Here is a 25657-nt window from a genome sequence, read left to right as displayed (position 1 = left end):
AGCCCGGTCCCACAGCCCCACCCCCAAACCCCTCAGCCCTGTCCCACAGCCCCCCCCGCACCTAAACCCCTCCGCCCAGTCCCACAGCCCCCCCCCCCCCCAAACCCTCTGCCCCAGCCCTGTCCCACAGCCCCCCCGCACCCAAACCCCTCATCCCCAGCCCGGTCCCACAGCCCCACCCCCAAACCCCTCAGCCCTGTCCCACCGCCCCCCCCCGCACCCAAACCCTCATCCCCAGCCCTGTCCCACAGCCCCCCCGCACCCAAACCCTCTGCCCCAGCCCTGTCCCACAGCCCCCCCCCCACCCAACCCCCTCAGCCCTGTCCCACAGCCCCCCCCACCCAAACCCTCTGCCCCAGCCCTGTCCCACAGCCCCCCCCACCCAAACCCCTCATCCCCAGCCCTGTCCCACAGCCCCCCCACACCCAAACCCCTCAGCCCTGTCCCACAGCCCCCCCCAACCCCCTCTGCTCCTGCCCTGTCCCATAGCCCCCCCACGCCTAACCCCTATCCCCCAGCGGTGTCATACTGCACCCCCCACCCCAAACCCATCATCCCCAGCCCGGTCCCACAGCCCCCCCACCCCAAACCCCTCACCCCCAGCCCTGTCCCACAGCCCCCCCCACCCCAAACCCCTCAGCCCTGTCCCACAGCCACCCCCAACCCCCAAACCCCTCATCCCCAGCCCTGTCCCACAGCCCCCCCCAAACCCCTCAGCCCTGTCCCACAGCCCCCCCCCACCCAAACCCTCTGCCCCAGCCCTGTCCCACAGCCCCCCCCGCACCCAAACCCCTCAGCCCCAGCCCGGTCCCACAGCCCCCCCACCCCAAACCCTCTGCCCCAGCCCTGAGCCCCCCCCCACCCAAACCCTCTGCCCTAGCCTTGTCCCACAGCCCCCCTGCACCCAACCCCCTCATCCCCAGCCCGGTCCCACAGCCCCCCACCCCAAACCCCTCATCCCCAGCCCTGTCCCACAGCCCCCCTGCACCCAACCCCCTCATCCCCAGCCCGGTCCCACAGCCCCACCCCCACACCCCTCAGCCCTGTCCCACAGCCCCCCCCGCACCTAAACCCCTCATCCCCAGCCCTGTCCCACAGCCCCCCCCGCACCTAAACCCCTCAGCCCAGTCCCACAGCCCCCCCCGCACCCAAACCCCTCAGCCCCAGCCCTGTCCCACAGCCCCCCCCGCACCCAAACCCCACAGCCCCAGCCCTGTCCCACAGCCCCCCCCCCCCAAACCCCTCAGCCCGGTCCCACAGCCCCCGCACCCAAACCCCTCACCCCCAGCCCGGTCCCACTGCCCCCGCACCCAAACCCCTCATCCCCAGCCCTGTCCCACAGCCCCCCCCGCACCCAAACCCCTCATCCCCAGCCCTGTCCCACAGCCCCCCCCCCCCCCCCCAAACCCCTCAGCCCGGTCCCACAGCCCCCCCACCCCAAACCCCTCATCCCCAGCCCGGTCCCACAGCCCTGTCCCACAGCCCCCCCCACCCCAAACCCCTCATCCCCAGCCCAGACCCACAGCCCCCCCCCCTTGACATGACGTTACTCTCCGTGGCTTACAAGGCGGGGGGGGCAGTGACACGCCCCCGCGGCTGCCCCTCGCTGTACAATGGGGGCGGGGCGCTCAGGCGCCGACGGGTGCAGCGCGAGCGCGTCCCCGGCCGCCTTTTGGCGCCTTTTTCCAGCTCCTCGCGCCGGGGCGGCCGTTGGGCTCCGGCCTCCGGCCCCGCCCACCGCGGCTCTCTCAGCCAATCACCGCGCAGGGGGCCGGCGAACTGCCCCGGCAACAGGCACCGCCCCTCCCTTCCTTCCCCCCCCCCCGCCGCGCGCATGCGCAGTGACAGCGGCCCGGGTTTCACTGCCCCCCATTCATTTCTTGGGGTCCTCCCTCAGAGCCCCCCCCGAGGTGCTGACTGGCCCCTGGGTGGGGGCCTTTCACACCCCGTGGGGGAAGGGAGTGGGCCGTAGCAAAGGGGGGAGGGGCGCAGTCACGCCAAGGGGGGGGCGAGACTTCGGCTGGCCCCAGTATGGCCGCCCACCCCACAGCACTCGTTCCAAAATGGCCGCCCAGCCCAAGGTGGGGCGAGAGCACCCCCCTCAGCAGGGCGGGCATGGGGCATGTGAACGGATACGCTCCCCCCTGCCCGGGGCAGGGAAAACATCGGCATGGGGGCCACGGCCATGCCACGGGTGGGCGGGCGTTTGGGTCACACCCATGTGGCCACCGAACCTGAAAGGGGGCGAGTGGGCAACAGTGACTCCCACCCCCAGGGAGTTGGCTTGGTAACTCCATCCCCGCCTGCATCCATCCATCCCCGCCCTTTAGCCCACACATAGGCTGCGGGGACTGCGGTCATGCCAAGGATGGAGGAGAGGAGAGTTTGGTTTGTTCCGATATGGCCACCCACCCCGGCATGGGGGGGGAGAGCGACCCCCGGGGCAGGGATTAATGGGTTGAGAGCACTGGGACCCTCCTGGGGGGGGGGGGGGACAGCATGGTGTCATGCCAAGAGTGGGCAAGAGGTTAGTTTGTTCAGAGGTGGCTGACCACCCTTAAATGGGGGAGAAAGGGCAGGAGCACAGGCGGAAAGCCACCGATTGAGAGCACCGACCCAAGGGGAACCCTGGTGTGTGTGAAATACACGGCACTGTCAGGTGATGCCCCTCCACCCTTTAGTACAGCCAGCTCCGGTAACCTCCCTTCTGCCTCTCCCTGTTTCTAGAGCAATGCCGAAGCCCCCAGTGCTTCCCCCATGCTGCCCCACCAGCCTGGGCTATGTCGCCGAGCCGGGCTCCCTGGCGGGGCAGTTACTCCAGCACGCAACTGATGGCAGGCTCAGGAAGGCCAAGAAGCTGCTGAAGAGAGGTAAAGCCCTTCAGTGAACCCACCCTGGCCTAGAGAGACCGTGGATCCAGCGTGCAATGCTCTGCCGTGAGCTGAGCGGCCAAGCCAAGATGGGAGCATTGCATGCTCCCGTCCCCATGAGCCACACTCCTGCAGCTCGGATGAAGATGGGAGCGTTGCATGCTGGGAGATGTGGTCTCTATGGGTCACACCCTTTGGGTGATGGGCCATATTCATGGTCAACTGTGGGTAATCTTTGTGCCTGCCTCCTTAGGGGTGGATGTGGATGGCCAAAACACAGCTGGACAGACAGGCCTCTTCGTTGCCGCACTTCTGGGACATACCGCGGTTGCCCGGCTCTTCCTCCGGTTCAGAGCAGATCCCAACCAGTGAGTGGCCCTCATGGTGGAGCCAGTGACCTGAGAGAGGAAAGGTCCCATATCCCCATTCCCCTGTCTGGGGCCAGATCAGAGCTGGTGCCCCGGAAAGGCTTTGGATCCCCAAGCCAGACTGGAAGCAGTGCATTGTGGGAAAATCTTCCCTTGTTGCCCTGGGGTCTCGGCAGTGCCTCCTAACACCTGTCCCGTGCACTTCTTTCCCTAGCCGGTGTTACGATGGCAGCACCCCTGTCCACGCCGCTGCCTTCTCCTGCCAGCGGCCCCTCTTCGCCCAAGTCCTGGAGGCAGGGGGTGACCTGAGACTCCATGATCAGCAGGGCAGGACCCCCCAGGACTGGGCCGAACAAGCTGGGAGCGACCAGAATGCCGAGGTACCTATGCAATCGAGGTGGGAGGTCTCTAGTGCTTAATTTGTAATGAAAGAGGTTCCTGGGCTCAAGCAATTTTTGTATATTCACATCTGATGGAGGAAGCCTAGAGGCGCCGGGGCTCTGAACTGCTCGGCCTGGAGGTGCCTGGGGCTCTGAACCGCCCGGCCCAGAGGCACCGGAACTACGAACTGCCAAGCCCGGAGGTGCCAAGGCTCAGCCCTGGCAAGCCCTGGCACAAATTAAGCACTGGGGGCCTCCGTATGGGATAAGGAGCTTAGCTTGAATCGTCTGCCTGTCACCCCCCAGGTGCTGGCATTCATTCAGCAGTGCCGTGCCCGAATGGTGGGGCTGACTCAGCATGGGGAGCAGGGAGCCACGCAGACGCTTTCCAGCAGGATAGGGGGCTCGCCACGCAGCCTGCGTTCCTCCTTCTCCTCCCTGCTCGCTGCCTCCTTCTGGTAAGACCCCTCCTCACAAAGCTGGTGTTCCAACAGTGCAGCAGCTCCCAGCATGCATTGCTCCATCTTCATCCCAGCAGCCATTCTGATGTGAGTGGGTGGGAGGTAGCACATGAGGTTACCATCCCCAGCATGCACTGCTCTGATGAGACTATATGTCCTAGCATGTAATGCTCTATGGTGACATGAGTGGATAAGGAGTGTCTGGGTTGCTTGGCTAAAGATGGTGTGTTGTATGCTGGGAACTAGTATAGAACCATGCTCTGTCCACGCCCATTGAGATGGAGCATTGCATGATGGGACCTGCAGTCTCAGGCCACAGTCCTGTCTGAGCATGTCAAGGTGATGCACTGCATTCTCGGAGCGGGAAACCTGTTTTTATTTGGTGGCATGAAACAGCCTCAAGAGTGGATGGGTCACTACAAAAACTGCTGCTACTCACACCTTCTTGTTAACTGTTTGGAATGGGCCACCTTGATTACATCGGCCTCATTAGCACGACACAAGTGATTTCCGCCCCTTCTTGTCAACTGTTGAGATTAGCCCACTTCCACCTTAATTGAATTGGCTCGTTAGCACTGACCCCCCACTTGGTCATGTGCTGTGTATTTATACCCCTCTACTGTATTTTCCACTCCATGCATCTGATGAAGTGGGTTTTAGCCCACGAAAGCGTATGCTCAAATAAATGTGTTAGTCTGTAAGGTGAAAAGAACAGGAGTACTTGTGGCACCTTAGAAACTAACACATTTATTTGAGCATAAGCTTTCATGGGCTACAGCTCACTTCTTCGGATGCATAGAATGGAACATACAGTGAGGAGATGTATACACACAGAGAGCATGAAAAGGTGGGAGTTGTCTTACCAACTCTGAGAGGCCAATTAAGTAAGAGAAAAAAACTTTTGAAGTGATAATCAAGATAGCCCAGTGTCACGGAGTGTGGGGGAGTCAGGCCCTGCACCCCCGTCTTCCTGCGATTCACCAGGACTCTCAGCCAGCCAGTAAAGCAGAAGGTTTATTTAGACGCCAGGAACACAGTCCAGGACAGGTCTTGCAGGCACAGACAACAGGATCCTCCCCAGTTAGGTCCATCTTGGGGTCCCAGGAGCATCAAAGCCCCTTGGGGGGTCAGAGCCCTGTCTGTGCTTCCCTCCATTCCCCAGCCAGCTCCTGAAACTCCTCTCACTCTTCAGCCTTTGTTCAGCTTCTCGGGCAGAGGTGTCACCTGGCCTCTCACCCCTTCCTGGGTTCTCACATTACATGCTCAGGTCTCCTCTCTACAGCCAGTCTCCCATCCCCCAGTGCAGATCGTCCTCCCAGGCCAACAGCCCCCACTCAGCATTCACAGACCACAGTAAAAACAGTCCCAGTTCGTCACACCCAGTACAGACAGTTTGATAAGAAGTGTGAGAATACTTACAAGGGGAGATAGATTCAATGTTTGTAATGGCTCAGCCATTCCCAGTCCCTATTGAAACCTAAGTTGATTGTACTAGTTTGCATATCAATTCCAGCTCAGCAGTTTCTCCTTGGAGTCTATTTTTGAAGCTTTTCTGTTGCAAAATTGCCACCCGCAGGTCTGTCATTGAGTGACCAGACAGATTGAAGTATTCTCCTACTGGTTTCTGAGTGTTATGATTCCTGATGTCAGATTTGTGTCCATTAATTCTTTTGTGTAGAGACTGTCCAGTTTGGTCAATGTACATGGCAGAGGGGAATTGCTGGCACATGATGGCATATATCACATTGGTAGATGTGCAGGTGAACGAGCCCCTGATGGTGTGGCTGATGTGATTAGATCCTATGATGGTATCCCCTGAATAGATATGTGGACAGAGTTGGCATCAGGCTTTGTTGCAAGGATAGGTTCCTGGGTTAGTGTTTTTGTTCTGTGGTGTGTGGTTGCTGGTGAGTATTTGCTTCAGGTTGGAGGATTGTCTGTAAGCGAGAACAGGTCTGTCCCCCAAGATCTGTGAGAGTGAGGGATCAGCAATGCCCCTCTGCCATGTACATTGGCCAAACCGGACAGTCTCTACACAAAAGAATTAATGGACACAAATCTGACATCAGGAATCATAACACTCAGAAACCAGTAGGAGAACACTTCAACCTGTCTGGTCACTCAATGACAGACCTGCGGGTGGCAATTTTGCAACAGAAAAGCTTCAAAAATAGACTCCAAGGAGAAACTGCTGAGCTGGAATTGATATGCAAACTAGTACAATCAACTTAGACTTGAATAACTGAGCCATTACAAACATTAAAGAGTCCTGTGGCACCTTATAGACTAACAGACGTTTTGCAGCATGAGCTTTCGTGGGTGAATCCCCACTTCTTCGGATGCCAAGGTGGGTATTCACCCACGAAAGCTCATGCTGCAAAACGTCCCTTAGTCTATAAGGTGCCACAGGATTCTTTGCTGCTTTTATAGATCCAGACTAACACGGCTCCCCTCTGAGCCATTACAAACATTGAATCTATCTCCCCCTGTAAGTATTCTCACACGTCTTATCAAACTGTCTGTACTGGGCTATCTTGATTATCACTTCAAAAGTTTTTTTCTTACTTAATTGGCCTCTCAGAGTTGGTAAGACAACTCCCACCTTTTCATGCAGAGTGGGGGCGAGCTCAGCACACAGTCCCATGAAAGTGGCTTTTCTCATACGAAAGTTCTGCAGCCACTGCTCGTCATCCCAGACTTCCATGACGATGTGATCCCACCACTCAGTGCTTGTTTCCCGAGCCCAAAAGCGGCGTTCAACGGTGCTGAGCATTTCCGTAAATGCCGCAAGCACTTTAGTGTCACACGCGGCAGGCAAATCCATATTGATATCATCGTCGGAATCCTCACTGTCACTTTGGAGCTGAAGGAATAGCTGGACTGCCAAACGTGTTGTGCTGGTGACACTCATCAGCAGAGTCCTCAGCAGATCGGGCTCCATTTGCCACAGAAATCGCGATTCACACAGAGAGTAACAGAAAGACACTCACAATGGCGCCAAACGCTGCTGGAAAGAGTGAATGCTGGGATGTGAAGCGATGCACCACGGGGCGCTGGCAAACAGGAAGCGGAATGACCCGCACACTTCCTTCCCCTTCCCACAATACTCAGCGCCAAAACGGCGCCAAAACGGGACGAGGTGCTCTGTGGGATAGCTGCCCACAATGCACCTCTCAATACAGCGCTGGAAAGTGCTGCAAGTGTGGCCACACTGCAGCGCTGGTAGCTGTCAGTGTGGCCACACTCCAGCGCTGGCCCTTCCACAGCTGCATGACCAGCGCTGTAACTCCCAGCGCTGCAACTTGTAAGTGTAGCCAAGCCCTGTGTGTGTATATAGATCTCCTCACTATATGTTCCATTCTATGCATCTGATGAAGTGGGCTGTAGCCCACGAAAGCTTATGCTCAAATAAATGTGTTAGTCTCTAAGGGTACGTCTACACTTACCTGCCGGTTCGACGTGGAGAGTTCGACTTTTTGGAGTTCGAACTATTGCGTCTGATCTAAAGCGATAGTTGGAACTCCGGAAGCGCCGCGGTCGACTCCGGTACTCCACCTCGGCAGAAGGAGTTGGCGGAGTCGACGGGGGAGCCGCGGAGTTCGACCCCGCCGCGTCTGGACGGGTGAGTTGTTCGAATTAGGGTACTTCGAATTCAGCTACGCTATTCACGTAGCTGAATTTGCGTACCCTAATTCGAACCCCCTTCTTAGTGTAGACCAGGCCTAAGGTGCCACAAGGCCTCCTGTTCTTTTTGCGGGTACAGACTAACACGGCTGCTACTCTGAAGTCTGTAAGGTGCCACAAGGACTCCTCCTTGGTTTTGCTGATACAGACTAACAGGGCTCCCCCTCTGAAACCAGCCTCAAGAGGGCAGCACAGGGGTGGGGGCTGGTTATAACATGTAGTGTCTGTCTCTGAGACCCCGTGTGACTCCAGTCTAGGGTGACCAGATGGCAACTGTGAAAAATCGGGATGGGGTGGGGGGTAATAGGCTTCTATATAAGAAATAGGGTGACCAGACAGCAAGTGTGAAAAATCGGGACAGGGATTGGGGGGTAATAGGAGCCCATATAAAAAAAAAGCCCCAAATATCAGGACTGTCCCTATAAAATCGGGACATCTGGTCACCCTAATAAGAAAAAGCCTCAAATATCAGGACTGTTCCTATAAAATCGGGACATCTGGTCACCCTACTCCAGTCACTGCTATTTACAGATGCTCCCCTTCTCTCTCTGCCACAGTGAAGTGCCAAAATGGGGTGGGGTGGGCAGGGCGTTAGCAGGTCAAAGTTTAACTTTCAGCCTGCCCCACAGGTCTCTGGGTAGCTCCAGGACAGATTGGAGTGGCAGGGGGCCTGTGGCAGGGTTTGGCCAGGTAAGCAGGGGGTGGTTTCAGGTAAACAAGGGTCTCTGGACTGGTGGAGGGGGCATTCCCAGGTAGCAGGGTCCCTGAATGGCCAGGGGGTGGGGGGTGTCCCAGGTAAGTGGGGGTCCCTGAAGGGATGTCGGGCGGGGGCATTCCCAGGTAGCAGGGTCCCTGAATGGCCAGGGGGTGGGGGTGTCCCAGGTAAGTGGGGGTCCCTGAAGGGATGAGGGGAGGGGGCATTCCCAGGTAGCAGGGTCCCTGAATGGCCAGGGGGTGGGGGGTGTCCCAGGTAAGTGGGGGTCCCTGAAGGGATGGGGGGAGGGGGCATTCCCAGGTAGCAGGGTCCCTGAATGGCCAGGGGGTGGGGGGTGTCCCAGGTAAGTGGGGGTCCCTGAAGGGATGGGGGGAGGGGGCATTCCCAGGTAGCAGGGTCCCTGAATGGCCAGGGGGTGGGGGGTGTCCCAGGTAAGTGGGGGTCCCTGAAGGGATGAGGGGAGGGGGCATTCCCAGGTAGCAGGGTCCCTGAATGGCCCGGGGGTGGGGGGTGTCCCAGGTAAGTGGGGGTCCCTGAAGGGATGGGCGGAGGGGGCATTCCCAGGTAGCAGGGGTCCCTGAATAGCCAGGGGGTGGGGGGTGTCCCAGGTAAGTGGGGGTCCCTGAAGGGATGGGGGGAGGGGGCATTCCCAGGTAGCAGGGTCCCTGAATGGCTGGGGTGGGGGGTGTCCCAGGTAAGTGGGGGTCCCTGAAGGGATGGGCGGAGGGGGCATTCCCAGGTAGCAGGGTCCCTGAATGGCTGGGGTGGGGGGTGTCCCAGGTAAGTGGGGGTCCCTGAAGGGATGAGGGGAGGGGGCATTCCCAGGTAACAGGGTCCCTGAATGGCTGGGGTGGGGGCAGTGTGAAGATCACAGGCTCAATACATGGTTGGTACAGCCAGGTGGGGGGTAACCTGATCTCCACGGGGGCAGTCCTATCTGATCACCCTTGTGTGCCCCCCCACACAGCTGTGCCCCAGTGGCCCCCTGCGCCCCAGTTTCGCCTCTGTCACCCCCATCGCGGACCCAGACGAGCTGCTGCGGGCCGAGGCCGAGCCGGACCGGAGCTATGAGAATGGGCCCTACACACTCATGAGCAAGTAAGAGTGGGGGTGTGGGGTGTGTGGGAGGGTGATCCCCAGTGCTGACCCCACCTTTCTACCACCCAGCTGCCTGTGGAAGGGACAGCTCGTCACTCTGCGAGGGCTGAAACCAGAGCCCCCCGGCAGCAGGCCCCACGGCCCCACGGACCTGCTGGTGGCAGAGCAACAGCACTGCAGGTAGCACCCCCACCCACCCCTCCGCACCGCATCCCTCTGCCCCGGGCATCGCGGCCCGGGGGTCCTGCCCGCCGAATCCCCCTGCCTTGGGCATCGCGGCCCCGGGGGTCCCGCCCGCCGAATCCCCCTGCCTTGGGCATCGCGGCCCCGGGGGTCCCGCCCGCCGAATCCCCCTGCCTTGGGCATCGCGGCCCCGGGGGTCCCGCCCGCCGAATCCCCCTGCCTTGGGCATCGCGGCCCCGGGGGTCCCGCCTGCCGAATCCCCCTGCCTTGGGCATCGCGGCCCCGGGGGTCCCGCCCGCCGAATCCCCCTGCCTTGGGCATCGCGGCCCTGGGGGTCCCACCTGCTGAATCCCCCGGCCCCGGGGGGCCCTGCACGCCGCGTACCCCTGCCTTGGGCATCGCGGCCCTGGGGGTCCCGCCCGCCGAATCCCCCAGCCCCGGGGGGCCCTGCACGCCGCGTCCCCCTGTCCCAGGTATCCAGGCCCCCCGCGTCCCACTGCCCCAGGCATCCCGGCCCCTAGGGGTCCTTTCCCTCCGAATCCTAGCCCTGTGGACCCCCCCTTTCCCCGTTAGCCTTCGCTGCCCCTGTCCCCGTGGCGAGCCTCTCCTGTTAGCGGGAGCGGCTGTGGCTGCCCCTCCTTTTCCCTGTGGGAGGTGCTGGGCTACACCCCAATAAGCCGCCCTCTCCCTTGTAGCCATCTGCACCACCCCCACCTGCTGCTGCTTCTGGCCGTGAGCCCTTCCCTGGACCTGCGCGAGGTGCGTCTGGTGTTCGAGAGGGTGGAGATGGGCTCCCTGTACTGGGCCCTGCACCAGGAGGTGAGCCGGCCCGGGGCCAGGGCGTGGGGCTCCTTCTACTGGGCCCTGCGCCAGGAGGTGAGCCGGGCCGGGGCCAGGGCGTGGGGCTCCTTCTACTGGGCCCTGCGCCAGGAGAGGAGCCGGCCCGGGGCCAGGGCGTGGGGCTCCTTCTACTGGGCCCTGCGCCAGGAGAGGAGCCGGCCCGGGGCCAGGGCGTGGGGCTCCTTCTACTGGGCCCTGCGCCAGGAGAGGAGCCGGGCCGGGGCCAGGGCGTGGGGCTCCTTCTACTGGGCCCTGCGCCAGGAGGTGAGCCGGGCCGGGGCCAGGGCGTGGGGCTCCTTCTACTGGGCCCTGCGCCAGGAGGTGAGCCGGCCCGGGGCCAGGGCGTGGGGCTCCTTCTACTGGGCCCTGCGCCAGGAGGTGAGCCGGCCCGGGGCCAGGGCGTGGGGCTCCTTCTACTGGGCCCTGCGCCAGGAGGGGAGCCGGCCCGGGGCCAGGGCGTGGGGCTCCCTGTACGGGGCCCTGCACCAGGAGGCGAGCCAGCCCGGGGCCAGGGCGTGGGGCTCCCTGTACGGGGCCCTGCACCAGGAGGTGAGCCGGCCCGGGGCCAGGGCGTGGGGCTCCCTGTACGGGGCCCTGCACCAGGAGGTGAGCCGGCCCGGGGCCAGGGCGAGGGGCTCCCTGTACTGGGCCCTGCACCAGGAGGTGAGCCAGCCCGGGGCCAGGGCGTGGGGCTCCCTGTACGGGGCCCTGCACCAGGAGGGGAACCGGCCCGGGGCCAGGGCGTGGGGCTCCCTGTACGGGGCCCTGCACCAGGAGGGGAACCGGCCAGGGCGAGGGGCTCCCTCTACTGGGCCCTGCACCAGGAGGGGAACCGGCCAGGGCGAGGGGCTCCCTCTACTGGGCCCTGCACCAGGAGGGGAGCCGGCCCGGGGCCAGGGCGAGGGGCTCCTCCTACTGGGCCCTGCACCAGGAGGGGAGCCGGCCCGGGGCCAGGGCGAGGGGCTCCTCCTACTGGGCCCTGCGCCAGGAGGGGAGCCGGCCCGGGGCCAGGGCGAGGGGCTCCCTGTACGGGGCCCTGCACCAGGAGGTGAGCCGGCCCGGGGCCAGGGTGAGGGGCTCCCTGTACGGGGCCCTGCACCAGGAGGTGAGCCGGCCCGGGGCCAGGGCGTGGGGCTCCTTCTACTGGGCCCTGCACCAGGAGGGGAACCGGCCAGGGCGAGGGGCTCCCTGTACGGGGCCCTGCACCAGGAGGTGAGCCGGCCCGGGGCCAGGGCGAGGGGCTCCCTGTACGGGGCCCTGCACCAGGAGGGGAGCCGGCCTGGGGCCAGGGCGAGGGGCTCCTTCTACTGGGCCCTGCGCCAGGAGGGGAGCCGGCCCGGGGCCGGGGTGAGGGGCTCCCTGTACGGGGCCCTGCACCAGGAGGGGAGCCGGCCCGGGGCCAGGGCGAGGGGCTCCTTCTACTGGGCCCTGCGCCAGGAGGGGAGCCGGCCCGGAACCAGGGTGAGGGGCTCGCTGTACAGGGCCCTGCACCAGGAGGGGAGCCGGCCCGGGGGCGGGGTGAGGGGCTGCCTGCATTAGGAGGGGAGCCGGCCCGGGGCCAGGGTGAGGGGCTCCCTGTACAGGGCCCTGCACCAGGAGGGGAGCCGGCCCGGGGGCGGGGTGAGGGGCTGCCTGCATTAGGAGGGGAGCCGGCCCGGGGCCAGGGTGAGGGGCTCCCTGTACAGGGCCCTGCACCAGGAGGGGAGCCGGCCCGGGGGCGGGGTGAGGGGCTGTTTGTGCAAGAAGGTGGGATGGGAACATGGTGGGGCTAGGGGCTCCCCACTCATGCTGTGTCTCCTGCTGCAGGCACCCCACCCCCCTGCGCCCCCCTCCTGCCTGGCCGCCTTGCGCCTGCTGCTGCAGCTGTGTGAGGCGCTGCTGTTCCTGCACGGGCAGGGGTATGTGCACCGCGCTCTCACCTCCCACGCAGTCCAGCTGGTGCGCCCCGGCCTGGCCAAACTCGGCAGCCTGGAGTACATGCAGCCACGGTGAGTCCTGTCCGGGAGAGGCCTGGGGGACCCTCGGAGAACCCCACCCTGATGCCTCTCTCCCTTGGCTTTCAGGGCCAGGACTGGGTCTGGGGACCCCACACCCCCCCCTGAGCTCTATAACTGGCTGTCCCCAGAGGTGATCCGTGACCGCCCAGCCTCCACGACCTCCGACCTGTACAGCTTCTGTGCCGTCACCCAGGAGATCTTCACAGGTCAGCGCCCGGCGAGGCGGAGTGGGGCTGGCCCCTCGCCATCAATCTAACCCAGCCGGTCTGTGTTCTGGGGAGGTGATGGGCAGGGGAGTGGGGCCAGCCCCCCCCGGAGCTAACCTGGCCGCTCTGTGTTCCAGGGAGGTGATGGGCAGGGGAGTGGGGCCAGCCCCACAGGGAGCTAACCCGGCCGCTCTGTGTTCCAGGGAGGTGATGGGCAGGGGAGTGGGAGCTAACCCGGCCGCTCTGTGTTCCAGGGAGGTGATGGGCAGGGGAGTGGGGCCAGCCCCACAGGGAGCTAACCCGGCTGCTCTGTGTTCCAGGGAGGTGATGGGCAGGGGAGTGGGGCCAGCCCCCCCCAGAGCTAACCCGGCCGCTCTGTGTTCCAGGGAGGTGATGGGCAGGGGAGTGGGGCCAGCCCCACAGGGAGCTAACCCGGCCGCTCTGTGTTCCAGGGAGGTGATGGGCAGGGGAGTGGGAGCTAACCCGGCCGCTCTGTGTTACAGGGAGGTGATGGGCAGGGGAGTGGGGCCAGCCCCCCACAGAGCTAACCCGGCCGCTCTGTGTTCCGGGGAGGTGATGGGCAGGGGAGTGGGGCCAGCCCCCCCCGGAGCTAACCCGGCTGCTCTGTGTTCCAGGGAGGTGATGGGCAGGGGAGTGGGGCCAGCCCCCCCCGGAGCTAACCCGGCCGCTCTGTGTTCCGGGGAGGTGATGGGCAGGGGAGTGGGGCCAGCCCCCCCCGGAGCTAACCCGGCCGCTCTGTGTTCCGGGGAGGTGATGGGCAGGGGAGTGGGAGCTAACCCGGCCGCTCTGTGTTCCAGGGAGGTGATGGGCAGGGGAGTGGGGCCAGCCCCACAGGGAGCTAACCCGGCCGCTCTGTGTTCCGGGGAGGTGATGGGCAGGGGAGTGGGAGCTAACCCGGCCGCTCTGTGTTCCAGGTGCCGTGCCCTGGTACGGGGCGGAGGGAGCGGCTGTGCGGCAGTGGGTGCAGGCAGGCCGGTCTCTGGCCCCTGATGCCTGCGTGCCCCCACCCTGCTATGAGGTGGTGAGGGCTGGGCTGGCCTTCCGGGAGCGGGAACGCTGTGGCTCCCTACCTGATATTCGCTACGTCCTGCGTAAGGCCCTGCAGGTAATGGGGGGTGGGATTCCCCGGGGAGATTCCCCACCCTGCTCTGCCCCGCCAGGATCTAACTGACCTGTTCATCCCCTTCCCAGGAGGCCATGGGGCAGCCGGGCGGCCCACTGTCCCTGTCTCCCAGGAGGCTGTGTGCGTGGGCAGGGGAGGCCTGGACCCCCCTGGAGTGCCTCCCTGCAGCCCCTGCAGGTGAGAGCCATGGGGTGTGGGTGGGGTGGACAGAGGGTACTGACGCCAGGCCCTCACCCCCACCCCTCTGCACCCCAGAACCCCTCTACTATGAGGTAGGGGATGGCAGTCCAGAGCGGGCAGCAGCTGATGGCAGCACAGGCCAATGGGCTGAGGTAAGAGGGTGGGGTAGGACCCTGGGACGGCACCGGGGGGGCAGGTATCAGGAGGTCGGGATGAATGGGGTGCAGGCAGGGTCCGGGGGGTGAGAATGGCTGGGTGGAACTCAGAGTGGGCTCTAGCGCCCAGCTACCGGGGTTGGTAAGCGCAGGGTGGACTGGCCGGGCACAGGTACCAGGGGCAGAGTGGGGGAATGAGGGGGTAAGGACCAAGGAACAAGGTAAGGAGGTGGGGAATGGGGTGAAATTCACTCCAGCACCCCAGCCCCTTTCTCAGCCATGCCCCCTGCTTCCCCCCAGCTGGGCAGTGGCAGCCCAGTGCCAGGGCTGCAGGGCAAGGGGCAGCCCAGCCCCCTGGCGCGCCAGGCCACAGCAGCCTCAGACAGCAGCTTGGAGGTGGAGAGCAGCAGCCAGGAGGGGACAAGGGGCTGTGAGAGTGGCAGCCCAGGCTCCGGCACCATGGTACGTGGGTCTGTGCCCCCCTGCCCTGCTCTCCCCAGCTCCCCTGGCATCTAACCCATCCGTGTCTGCATCTCCTCAGTCTGCACCCTGGCATCTAACCCCGTCTCTGTCTGTATCTCCCCTGCCCTGCACCCCTGGCACCTAACCCTGTCTGTGTATCCCTGGCCTGCACCCCTGCAATCTAACCCCGTCTGCATCTCCCCGGCCTGCACCCCTGGCACCTAACCCTGTCTGTGTATCCCTGACCTGCACCCCTGCAATCTAACCCCGTCTGCGTCCGTCTTCCCAGCCTGCACCCCCAGCACCTAACCCCGTCTGCATCTCCCTGGCCTGCACCCCCTGCCCTGCACCCCTGGCACCTAACCCTGTCTGTGTATCCCTGGCCTGCACCCCTGCAATCTAACCCCGTCTGCATCTCCCCGGCCTGCACCCCTGGCACCTAACCCTGTCTGTGTATCCCTGACCTGCACCCCTGCAATCTAACCCCGTCTGCGTCTGTCTTCCCAGCCTGCACCCCCAGCACCTAACCCCGTCTGCATCTCCCCGGCCTGCACCCCTGGCACCTAACCCTGTCTGTGTATCCCTGACCTGCACCCCTGCAATCTAACCCCGTCTGCGTCCCCAGCACCTAACCCCGTCTGCATCTCCCTGGCCTGCACCCCTGGCACCTAACCCTGTCTGTGTATCCCTGACCTGCACTCCTGCAATCTAACCCCGTCTGCATCTCCCCGGCCTGCACCCCTGGCACCTAACCCTGTCTGTGTATCCCTGACCTGCACCCCTGCAATCTAACCCCGTCTGCGTCCCCAGCACCTAACCCCGTCTGCATCTCCCTGGCCTGCACCCCTGGCACCTAACCCTGTCTGTGTATCCCTGACCTGCACTCCTGCAATCTAACCCCGTCTGCATCTCCCTGGCCTGCACCCCCTGCCCTGCACCCCTGGCACCTAACCCTGTCTGTGTATCCCTGACCTGCACCCCTGCAATCTAACCCCGTCTGCGTCTGTCTTCCCAGCCTGCACCCCCAGCACCTAACCCCGTCTGCATCTCCCTGGCCTGCACCCCCTGCCCTGCACCCCTGGCACCTAACCCTGTCTGTGTATCCCTGACCTGCACCCCTGCAATCTAACCCCGTCTGCGTCCGTCTTCCCAGCCTGCACCCCCAGCACCTAACCCCGTCTGCATCTCCCCGGCCTGCACCCCCTGCCCTGCACCCCTGGCACCTAACCCTGTCTGTGTATCCCTGGCCTGCACTCCTGCAATCTAACCCCGTCTGCGTCCCCAGCACCTAACCCCGTCTGCATCTCCCCGGCCTGCACCCCCTGCCCTGCACCCCTGGCACCTAACCTGTCTGTGTATCCCTGGCCTGCACCCCTGCAATCTAACCCCGTCTGCGTCCCCAGCACCTAACCCTGTCTGCATCTCCCCGGCCTGCACCCCTTGCCCTGCACTTCCAGCACCTAACCTTGTCTGTGTCTGCACCTCCAGCATCTAACCCCATCTGGATCTGTGTCTCCCGGGCCTACGCCCCTGGCATCTAACCCCGCCTTGGTCTGCATCTCCTACTCCCGGGGGAATTCTGCGCCACTGTGCAATGCAGGATTTTGCAGAAATTAACATGCGTGCAGAATTTCCTTTCCTCCCGCAGAAATGGGCTGCTGGACCCGGCAGAGCCCAGCTCGTACATAGAAGACACTGCTGGGGGGATGGGGAGGGAGCTAGAGGATTCCTGGCAGCTGCAATTCCCAGCCTGCCCTGGGAGGAGAGGGCAGCGCGCAGGAAACTCCATGCAAGCCTGGGACGAAGCATCAGGCTGTTTCTCCCCTTGGATCCCTGGCTCTGGGGGTGGATGTCTGGGCAAGGGGGGCCTATGGCGGGGGACTGCTGGAGAAGGGGATGCTGGTATCTGGGCCAGGGGACCCTGCGGTAGGGCTTTGCGGGGAGGTGTTGTGGGTGTCTGGCCCCCTGGCTGGGCTCTGGGAGGGGGGTGCTGGTATCTGGGCCGGGGGACCCTGCGGTTGGGCTTTGCGGGGGGGTGTTGTGGGTGTCTGGCCCCCTGGCTGGGCTCTGGGAGGGGGAAGGGGGCAGAGAAACAGGAACTGGGTTGTCAGAGGGGTTTCTTTAACTCTCTACTCCTGGGGGGATTTGTGTGTGTGTCTGTGTTGTTTCAGACGTACTTGCTGACAGGTACATTGAAATAAATTACCAAAATAATTGAAACTGGCGTGATTATGTAGTGTTGTTTTGACAAATAAAATTTGCAGAATTTTTAATTTTTTGATGCAGAGTGCCCCCAGGCATAGATAGTGCGGTGTGACTGTCACTGCAAATGCCCATTAGTCCCTGCAGCGTGGACAAGTCTCCGTCGGGCGTCTGTCTCAGTGAGACGCAGAAACAGAGCTCACAGGGTGAAGCAGGAAGAATGCAGGCCCAGGTCGATGTTCAGCCTGGGGGCGTCTGGCTCTCTGACGGGGTTCCTCCTAGACACTGTTCCAAAGGTGGGGCTGTAGCACTGATCCTGTGGCTCCGTGACAAGAGGCAGGGTGGGTTTCTGAGTGCCTACAACAGTCAGGTGGAGCTAAGAACCAGGCTGTAGCTAAGAACCAGGCTGCTGAAACCCACTGTGGCCAGAGCAGAGGAATACCGCCGGGTCAGAGCTCCTGTTGATGATTAGCTGCCCTTAGGGCTATGGCAACATGTAAAACCCCCTTACACTCCTGGAGGCACCGCTGGGATTGTAAGAGAAAAAGCAACTCCCTTTTATCCCGTGTGTGTCAGCATGGACAGAGGACAGGTCCCAGAGTGGTGTGACAGCGATGACGTAGACCCACAACAGGCTGTGGTGGTGGGAGGCTTTGGCAGGAGTATCTCCAGAGTACAGATTGTACAGGCCCTGGCTCCAGTAAGGTCCGCAGGCCAGGTCACCTTCCATGGCAGAAGCTATCGGGAGAAAGAACAGAGATGGTCTGCCTCCAGGAGGTTTGATGTGCAGATGGGACCTGGAGACATAACTGGATGGCAAGGGAATGCAGTGGATTCTACAAGCTAGACTATGCCCCCTGTGCCATGGGATGAGACATCTGACTTTCAAGGAGAAATTCAGCGTTTTCCCCAGAGAATGGGAAATAGGGAAGAAGATCTGAGGGCATTGTATAGTCCTGCCCCATCTTCTCACCCTTTGTCCGAAGATTCATTCCTGAAGGTCACGACCCAGGCCATGGGACAAGAGGTAGGCCTGGAAGTTGGAACTAAGAACCTCTCTCAGGGATACAACCTAGCCCTGTGCATGAAGAAGAATTTGAGGCCTGGTTGGATCATGCTGGTCAGAGGGAATAGGAATGGGCATGAGCCAAAAGCGAAAAAAGAGACTAGTGGAAAGTCTGCACGGACCTGCTGCTGAATCCGTCAGGGCACTCAGGGCCAGTAGCAGCTGAATACCTCTCTTCTTTGGAAGCTCTGAAAGTGGAGAGGATGTTATATTAAAATTCCAGACCACCCATCAGGAACCTGGAGAGAAGCTCTCTCAGTATCTGGCAGAGGTGGAACAACTCCTGCAGAGGGTCCATTATAAGAAGGGAATTTCAGGGAGTGATTTGGATTGCCTCAGACTGCAGCAAGTGTGAAATGGTGCAAGACATGCTGGATTGATGCTGTTCTAGTTGTGATTAGAGGACAGGAAGGGAAATTCCTCATCGTTTGCTACACTGCCCAGAGAGGTCAGGGAATGGGAAACTCAGGACTCTAAAGATAACCCTTTCCGAGGCACTGAAATGTGTGTACTTTGGAAGCTGCTTAGTATAACACCCCTCCTGAAGGTGACCATCGGATGAAACAGCTAGGTGAATTGCAAGAGAAAGTAGCTGCCCTGACAGTGAAACAGCACTCTGTAGTGTCTCCCCAACAAATGACAAGAGGTCATTTGGCCCCCAGAGCAAATACAAGATGGACAGCTGGACTAAAGAGGCAGGGGTCAAGAAGGTCATAGGGCCTGGTGGAATCCTTGCCTCTTGGAGCCCATGCAATTCTGTTGTTGATGTAGAGAGTTGAGGAACAATTTAAAGCCTCTATGTCAGTAAGACAGCAGGAAACTTCAGAGCGATCAGATAAGGATGCACCCTGCGTCCCGTAGTCACCTTCTCTCCCCCCAACTCAAAGATGTGAAGGCTTAGGCTTTGCCTCCAGCTACACCAGGCGTGGCTGTAGGACCGTGGACCAAAGTCTGAGGTTGGAGTGGCTATTGAGGGAATAGCATGTACAGCTGTTCTTCATAGTGGCTCTCACTCATTATCGTCTCTGAACACTTTTACTGGCAACATCCGCCCCTAACGGGGTTGGCCACGTGGGGGTCAGGAGATGACCAGTGCCCATCTTTGTGAAATAGCTACTGAAGTTAAAATTCCCAAAGGATGTGGTTGGAGTTGAGAAAGAGAGAGACACTCTTGCTTTGATCTGTCTCCACCAGCTAGCCAGACCAGGCGCCTTGTATTGTAGGAACACATGCAGCCATGGCTGGAGCTTTGGCTCAGCTAGGCCAAGAGTTTGCTGGACCTAAATATACACAAAGCCTGAAGCTCCATGCGCTGTGTTTGGAAGCATACCAAGCTAAAGAAGGAGAGCGAGACCAGTGTGGACTCGGAGGACTGGTGAGAATAGTGAAACTAGGATATGGCCTTCCAGTCACCATTCCTGCTAGGACAGGGGTTCTCAAACTGGGGGTCAGGACCCCTTGGGGGGGTCACGAGGTTATTACATGGGGGGAGTCGTGAGCTGTCAGCCTCCACCCAAACCCCGCTATACATCCAGCATTTAGAATGGTGTTAAATATATCAAAACGTGTTTTTAATTTATAAGGGGGGGTTGCACTCAGAGGCTTGCTATTTGAAAGAGGTCACCAGTACAAAAGTTTGCGAACCACTGTGCTAGGACAGCCCATCTAATGCAGGGAATTGCTCAAGTGGATCCGAAGGCCACCAGTCAATCAGTTGATCTTGGGTGAAGCCTCAGATACAGATGTGCTGCAGGGCGGATTGATGCTGAAGAGAGGTGTAGCCAAAACCTCATCTTGTATAGAAAGCGTCAGTAAAGCTACTGGTGGCTAATGAAACTGAGCACCCCATCACTATCCCTCGGGGACCGGTGTCAGTGCAGGTATACTGGGCTGCAGCAGTGCCCATCTGCCCCCCGCAGGAAGATTATACCCATATTTGACCCAGAGAAGTTGAACTTTAGGAACTCCCCAATTCCTCTGGTGTGAAGAGAGAGATTGAAATGGAAACTAGTGCAGAGAGCTCAAGTGTTCTCCACTTGTGAGTGGGTTGGTCAACTCCTTGGCACATCGCATTTGGCAGAATGATAGGCCTTTCTGTGAAAGATCCACGAGACTAGCACCTGCAGATATCGAAGATGTTCGGAAACCTATCCAGCAGATGAAGACTGAAGGAGTCCTACAAATGTTTATGCTTCCCCAGTTGTTGTGGCCAGAAAAAAGGATGAGGATTATGCATGTGCATAGATTATCATACTTTGAATAGATGTACCTGACCAGCGTATCACCAAGAGTGGATGATGCCTTAGACTGCCTAACAGGAAGCTGTTAGTAACTGCTTCTCAGATCCAAAAAGGAAAAACATCAGATACGGAAAAGAGCCTTCATCTGTCCACTCAGCTTCAGGGAATATGTAGGGCCATTCCAGAGATTAATTGAATGGATGGTTGGTGACGTGAACCTTCTGCAAGTCCTGGTGTATCTGGAGGACTTGATAGTATTCGGCCGCACTTTGGAAGAACACAAAGAATGCTTATTAAAAAATGTGTGACTGCCTGCAGGGACATGGGTTGAAACTATCTCTAGACAAATGCCCGTTCTGTCAGGAAAAAGTAAAGTACGTAGGGCATACACTCCATCTCGAAATGGAGTTGCTGCAGATCCGGACAAGCTGAAAACCCTGTGGACATGGCCAAGCCCCCAAACCTTGAAAGAATTACAGGGGTCTTTTTTGTTTGTTTGTCGTCTTTTTTTGGGGTGGGGGTGGGGGGGTTCTGCAATTATTATAGGTGACTTGTAGTGGGGTTTTCTGCCCTTTATCATCCCTTAGATGAACTCACCAAGGGGTATTCCCCATAGGAAAAGGGTATCTGGATGCAGAACCTGACAACTACCACAGTCAAAGAACCCTTTGGAAGCCAGTGGATTCTGGCTTGTGAGAGTGCTTTTTTGGGCAGGGCTGGATTAACCTTTTGTGGGCCCCGGTACCCAGACCATGGCTCCTCTCCCTGGCCTGCCCATGCTTCACCCTGAGGTCATGCTGCCGCTCACACGGGGGGGGGGGGGAGAGGGCAGAGAGGAGGGGTCAGCAGGTGGGGCCGTGCGAGGGCAGAGGCTGAGCTGGGGTGGGATCTTTGGGGTGGAGTGTGTGTGGGGCCCCTTCTGAGTGTGGGCATGGCCCCATTGTAAAGCCAGTACTGTGGATGGGGACCAGTTGCTTATACTAGTAGTAGTCTAATATCTAGGCAGCTCACAAACTCGAGTTCTTAGCACCAAAGTGGGCTGTGGCAGAGATATTTCATGATTATCTTTATGGAGGAAAATTCACAATCTGTACTGAAAACACTTCCTTAATTGATGTCTTGAAGTCGGCCTGTTTGGATGCCACAGGGCACAGGTGGTTAGCAGCATTGGCCACCTGTGATTTCCACATATAGTATCGCCCACAGCCTGATGCATTATCCCACAGGCTGAACAGAGAGGGTGCCAGGCCAGGAATGGATTGACATCCCAGCTCCTGGAGTGAGAGGTTTGCGGAAGGTGGCGGAATCCCAGCCTATTAGCCCTAATCAGATGCACAATGGTATCATCGAACTGCTGGGAGCCCCTCCCGCTGCATACAAATGCCACCCAACTGGATCTTACTTCATTTCCCAGATTGCAAGGGGAAGATATTCGCACTCAAGAGCTGCCAGCTTGAAAGTGACCCTGAGTGCTGAAAGACTGGGAAGACCTGTGAACACCATACAGACTGCCCACCCCGATGCAAAACTGATCTGGAGAGAGTGGAACCAATTGACATCAAAAGGAGGCCTGTTCTGTCAAGAGACGAGGGACTCACTTCATCACCATTATTATCAGCTGGTGGTGCCAGGAGAATTCAGGGACCTGGTGCTGAAGTCCTTGCATGATGAAGGAGGCACTTTGGGGTAGACCGGACACTTGGGAGGGAAAGAAGACTGTTCCATTGGCCCAGATTAATGAGGGCTATAGAGGAATATTGGTAAGAATTGTGCCAGTTGTTGGTTTGGGTAACGTCTTCCAAGCTCATGTGCCCAGTTAGTTAACATCCAAAGCAAGGGGCCCATGGATCTTGTGTGTTCCTAGAAACTGACAACGAAGGGAACACTAGCGTATTAGTGGTAACGTCATTTCGCTCAGTAAGCACAAGCAGTCCCCGTGAAAGATCAGCATGCTCCCACTGTAGCCAAGATAGTATTGGACAAATACTTTGTACACTACTGCTGGCCTTCCAGAATTCACTCTGATCCGGTGGGTGATTTTGCAACGTATCAAAGAACTACTACAAATAATTGGGGCAAAGAAATCCTGGACCTCCCCATATCACCCGCAAGGGGCCCCACAGCCAGAACGTTTCACTAGGGCGCTTTTGAACATTCTTGGGACTCTCAGCCCGCTACAAAAGCACAAATGGAGCCAACATGTTTCACAACTAGTACACACTTATAATTGTACCGGGAATCTCCCCTTATTGTCTAATGTTTGGGAGGGAAGCGAGACTACCTGTGGACATTTGTTTTGGAGTGACTCCAGATGGAGGTGGCCTTGACACCTTCAGTGTGTAAAGAAATTAACGCAACAACAGGAGAAACGCCTATTGACTGGCTATGGTTGCGGCAGTGAAGAGCGCAACGCAGAATAAGGCCTGATGTGACCAGTGCATAAGAAAGCAAGAACTACTCCCAGGTGACTGGGTTGTGATAAGGAACTCAGGAGTAAAATGGAAGAACAAGGCAGGGGACCGTTGGAAATCAGAACCCTATCAGGCTGTTCGGAAACAACCTGGGATGCCCCTAGATCAGCTCCGGAGAGAAGGAGGGAGAGAGATCAGAACTCTTGACAGGAATCGCTTGTTGGTACGGTTCCCTGGGAGAGAGATGGTCACTACGTCTGCTAGTAGCAATCAGGCTGCTCCACAGAACTAGGATGGGCTGGCTGTGACGGAACAGAGACACGAAGGGGAAAGCATCAGTCATCACTGGTGATGAATCTGATGATTGGGGTTTAACTACCTTTATCAACCCCCCAGAGCCTAGAATGGGGCAACCCTGTGAGGCCCCACTCCAGCCCCCACTGGCAGGTATGGCTGCAGAGCGGGAAGCGATGCCCAAGGAAGGGAGCTGCTGCCCCCAGGAAGTCTCCTGTGCTGGATGCAGAACCTGCTGTGGAAATACAGCCCATGGGAGAGAGGTGAAGCTTACCCACGAGCTGCCTGGTACCTCAGCCAGTAGACCTACCACTGGGGGGGGTAGAGCTGCAGCTGCCGGGGGCACTGGGGAAAGCGAGCGTGAAGGGGGTTGCCGTGGGCGTAGTTACAACGGGCCGTGGTGAAGTTGTGAGCTGGGCGCTCCTGCCACAGGAGAGACGCTAGGGTAACGTGAGGGGGTACTAGCTAGTAACGGTAAGGGGTAGATAACATGTATTCATTGAGTTTGTCGGGACGTCAGGCTTTACACCATGTCCCCAGCATCTAACCCCGGCTGTGTCGCCCCTAGGAGCCGGCCCGGCCCCCAGCCCTGCCCTGCGTGAGCAGCCTCCAAGCCTCAGCCTGCCTGCTGGAGCAGGCCCAGGCCTCGCTGGAGACCCTGGAGCGTCGCTTTGCCGCTGGCATCCAGGCCCTGCAGGACTTGGTCAGCCTCCAGGGGACGCGCCCGGCCCAGCCACGCTGCGGCAGGCCTGGGGCTGGCCAAACGGGGGCCACCCGGGCATGCTGCAGCCTGGGGGCCCTGCAAGGCTCCGGCCAGCCCCCCATGGCCCCAGCAGGTGAGTCTCACCCCCCAGGAGGGTTCCCCCAGAGCCCCTCCACCGAGCTCCGTGGGTGGGGGGTAGCAGGCAGCCCCCCTTGCGGAGCCCCTGGGCGCCTGGCTGACAGCACCAAGGAGGAGCACAGGGGGCCCCCACTCCTGGGGTGTGACTGCCCCCGGGCCGTTAACCCCCCCCCCCCCCCCGCTGGCCAGGGCCGTGTCCCACGCTGACCCGCTCCCTCCTCTCTAGGCGAGCGGAGCAGGGCCCGCCCCCTGCAGACCCTCATCGATTTCTCCACCTGGGTACGAATGCAGGAGCAGCAGCAGGTAACGGAGAGAGGAGACCCTCCCCCCAGGGCTGCCCCCCCAATCTGCCACCCTCACTGACTCCCCCCCCTTGTCTGTCTGCAGGGCCTGGGACACCCCGACCTGGCCCGTGAGCCCGCCCTGGACAGCCCCTTTGGCACCCTGCAGTCGTGAGTGGCCGGGCAGCCCTGCAGTGGGGTCAGCGCTCCCCTCAGCATTTTACCCAGCAGGCTCTGCTGCAGTCCCCCAAGTTTGGGGGGGGAGGGAGCATGGCTGAGAACACCCTAGAGCAGGTGTTACGGGGAGCAGCACCCCAGGAGCTGCACAAGCTTCACCCTGGCTCATGGCCCCGTTATCACTGCAGGCCTAGGGGTGGGGGGAGCGGGCAGGCGAGGGGGGCTGGGGCGCAGGGGTAATGGGGGGGAAGGAGGGAGGCCAGTGGCTTGACAGATCCAGCCATCACTCCCTGCAGCCGCCATGGGGGGCACCGTGTGTGTGTGGGGGGCTGGACCTCCCCCACCTCCCCGCTCACCTGCCCCTGCTCCCCAGGCTGGACCTGCTGCAGGAGATCATCGAGGAGCTGAAGGGCACGGGAGACGCCGGGGCCAGGTGGCCGGCGGGCAGGGAGCAGAGCAGGTAGGGACGCTGCCCCCCTCCCCCAGCCCCTGGGGCCTCCCCCAGCCCTGCCCCCCTCCCCCAGCCCCCGGGGCCTCCCCCCAGCCCTGCCCCCCTCCCCCAGCCCCCGGGGCTGCCCCCAGCCCTGCTACCCTCCACTAACCCCAGCTCCCTCCCCAGGGCAGCACCCCAGAAGAGGACAGCTCGGCCCCACACCGCAGCCGAGAGGGGCACCGGGCCCCTGCGCCAGGACAGCTGGGGTGCGGGAGGGAGGGGGGCTTGGGCCTCCCTCTGAGAGCCCCGTCCCAACAGCTGCCACCGGGCCGAGATCTGCTACCCCCTCGGTGACTAATAAATGGCCTGGCCAGAGCTGGGGGCTGTGTGCAGTGAGGGCCCCCCCCCCGTTATCTAACCGGAGCCCCCTGCTCCGGGCTCCCAGCCAGAGACATTTCCCCCCCCCCCCCGGCATCTAACCGGAGCCCCCTGCTCCGGGCTCCCAGGCAGAGACATTCCCCCCCCCCCGGCATCTAACCGGAGCCCCCTGCTCCGGGCTCCCAGGCAGAGACATTCCCCCCCCCGGCATCTAACCGGAGCCCCCTGCTCCGGGCTCCCAGGCAGTGACTTTCCCCCCCCCCGGAATCTAACCGGAGCCCCCTGCTCCGGGCTCCCAGGCAGAGCCATTCCCCCCCCCCCGGCATCTAACCGGAGCCCCCTGCTCCGGGCTCCCAGGCAGAGAGACAGACATTCTCCTCCCCCCCGCCCCAGGACCCCCAGGCAGAGACCCACACAGCTGGATGCTGGGTGCCAGCCCTAGCCCAGGGCTCCAGCTTCTTCCGTTTATTGTAAAACCCAGGAGGACGCAGGACACTGCAGCTGGGGTGCCCCCCCCCAGTCAGTGACAGGAGAGCTGCAGAGAGGGTCTCCTCCTCCCCGCCCCAGGACCCCCAGGCAGAGACCCACACA

At 60.8% G+C, this 25657-nt stretch overlaps 1 protein-coding gene across 8 annotated transcripts; it reads left to right on the top strand.

The window, feature by feature from the left end:
- Positions 1-1852: 1852 nt before the first annotated feature.
- Positions 1853-25082, top strand: LOC123368473 (inactive serine/threonine-protein kinase TEX14-like). 8 transcript variants are annotated; one of them, XM_045013288.1, is made up of 19 exons: positions 1853-1910; positions 2728-2870; positions 3124-3238; positions 3453-3618; positions 3925-4076; positions 8393-8453; positions 9446-9576; positions 9646-9756; positions 10455-10578; positions 12406-12587; positions 12663-12802; positions 13738-13928; positions 14015-14278; positions 14582-14743; positions 23525-23792; positions 24024-24100; positions 24185-24249; positions 24629-24715; positions 24875-25082. In XM_045013288.1, exons 2-19 carry the CDS (start codon positions 2732-2734, stop codon positions 24987-24989), a joined length of 2550 nt encoding a protein of 849 aa, XP_044869223.1. In that variant the 5' UTR covers positions 1853-1910; positions 2728-2731; the 3' UTR covers positions 24990-25082. The 8 variants fall into 8 exon arrangements, 7 of the variants coding, with proteins under 7 accessions (XP_044869223.1, XP_044869221.1, XP_044869227.1 ...); XM_045013286.1 differs by lacking the exon at positions 1853-1910 and adding an exon at positions 1964-2081; XR_006578805.1 differs by lacking the exon at positions 1853-1910 and adding an exon at positions 1964-2081 and having other exon boundaries at positions 24185-24277; positions 24875-24908.
- Positions 25083-25657: the final 575 nt, after the last annotated feature.

Source organism: Mauremys mutica, chromosome 4 (genome assembly GCF_020497125.1).
Source record: "Mauremys mutica isolate MM-2020 ecotype Southern chromosome 4, ASM2049712v1, whole genome shotgun sequence".
Lineage (NCBI taxonomy): Eukaryota > Metazoa > Chordata > Testudines > Geoemydidae > Mauremys > Mauremys mutica.
Note: the sequence above shows the minus strand (reverse complement) of the source record. Positions and strands in the feature narration are given on the sequence as shown.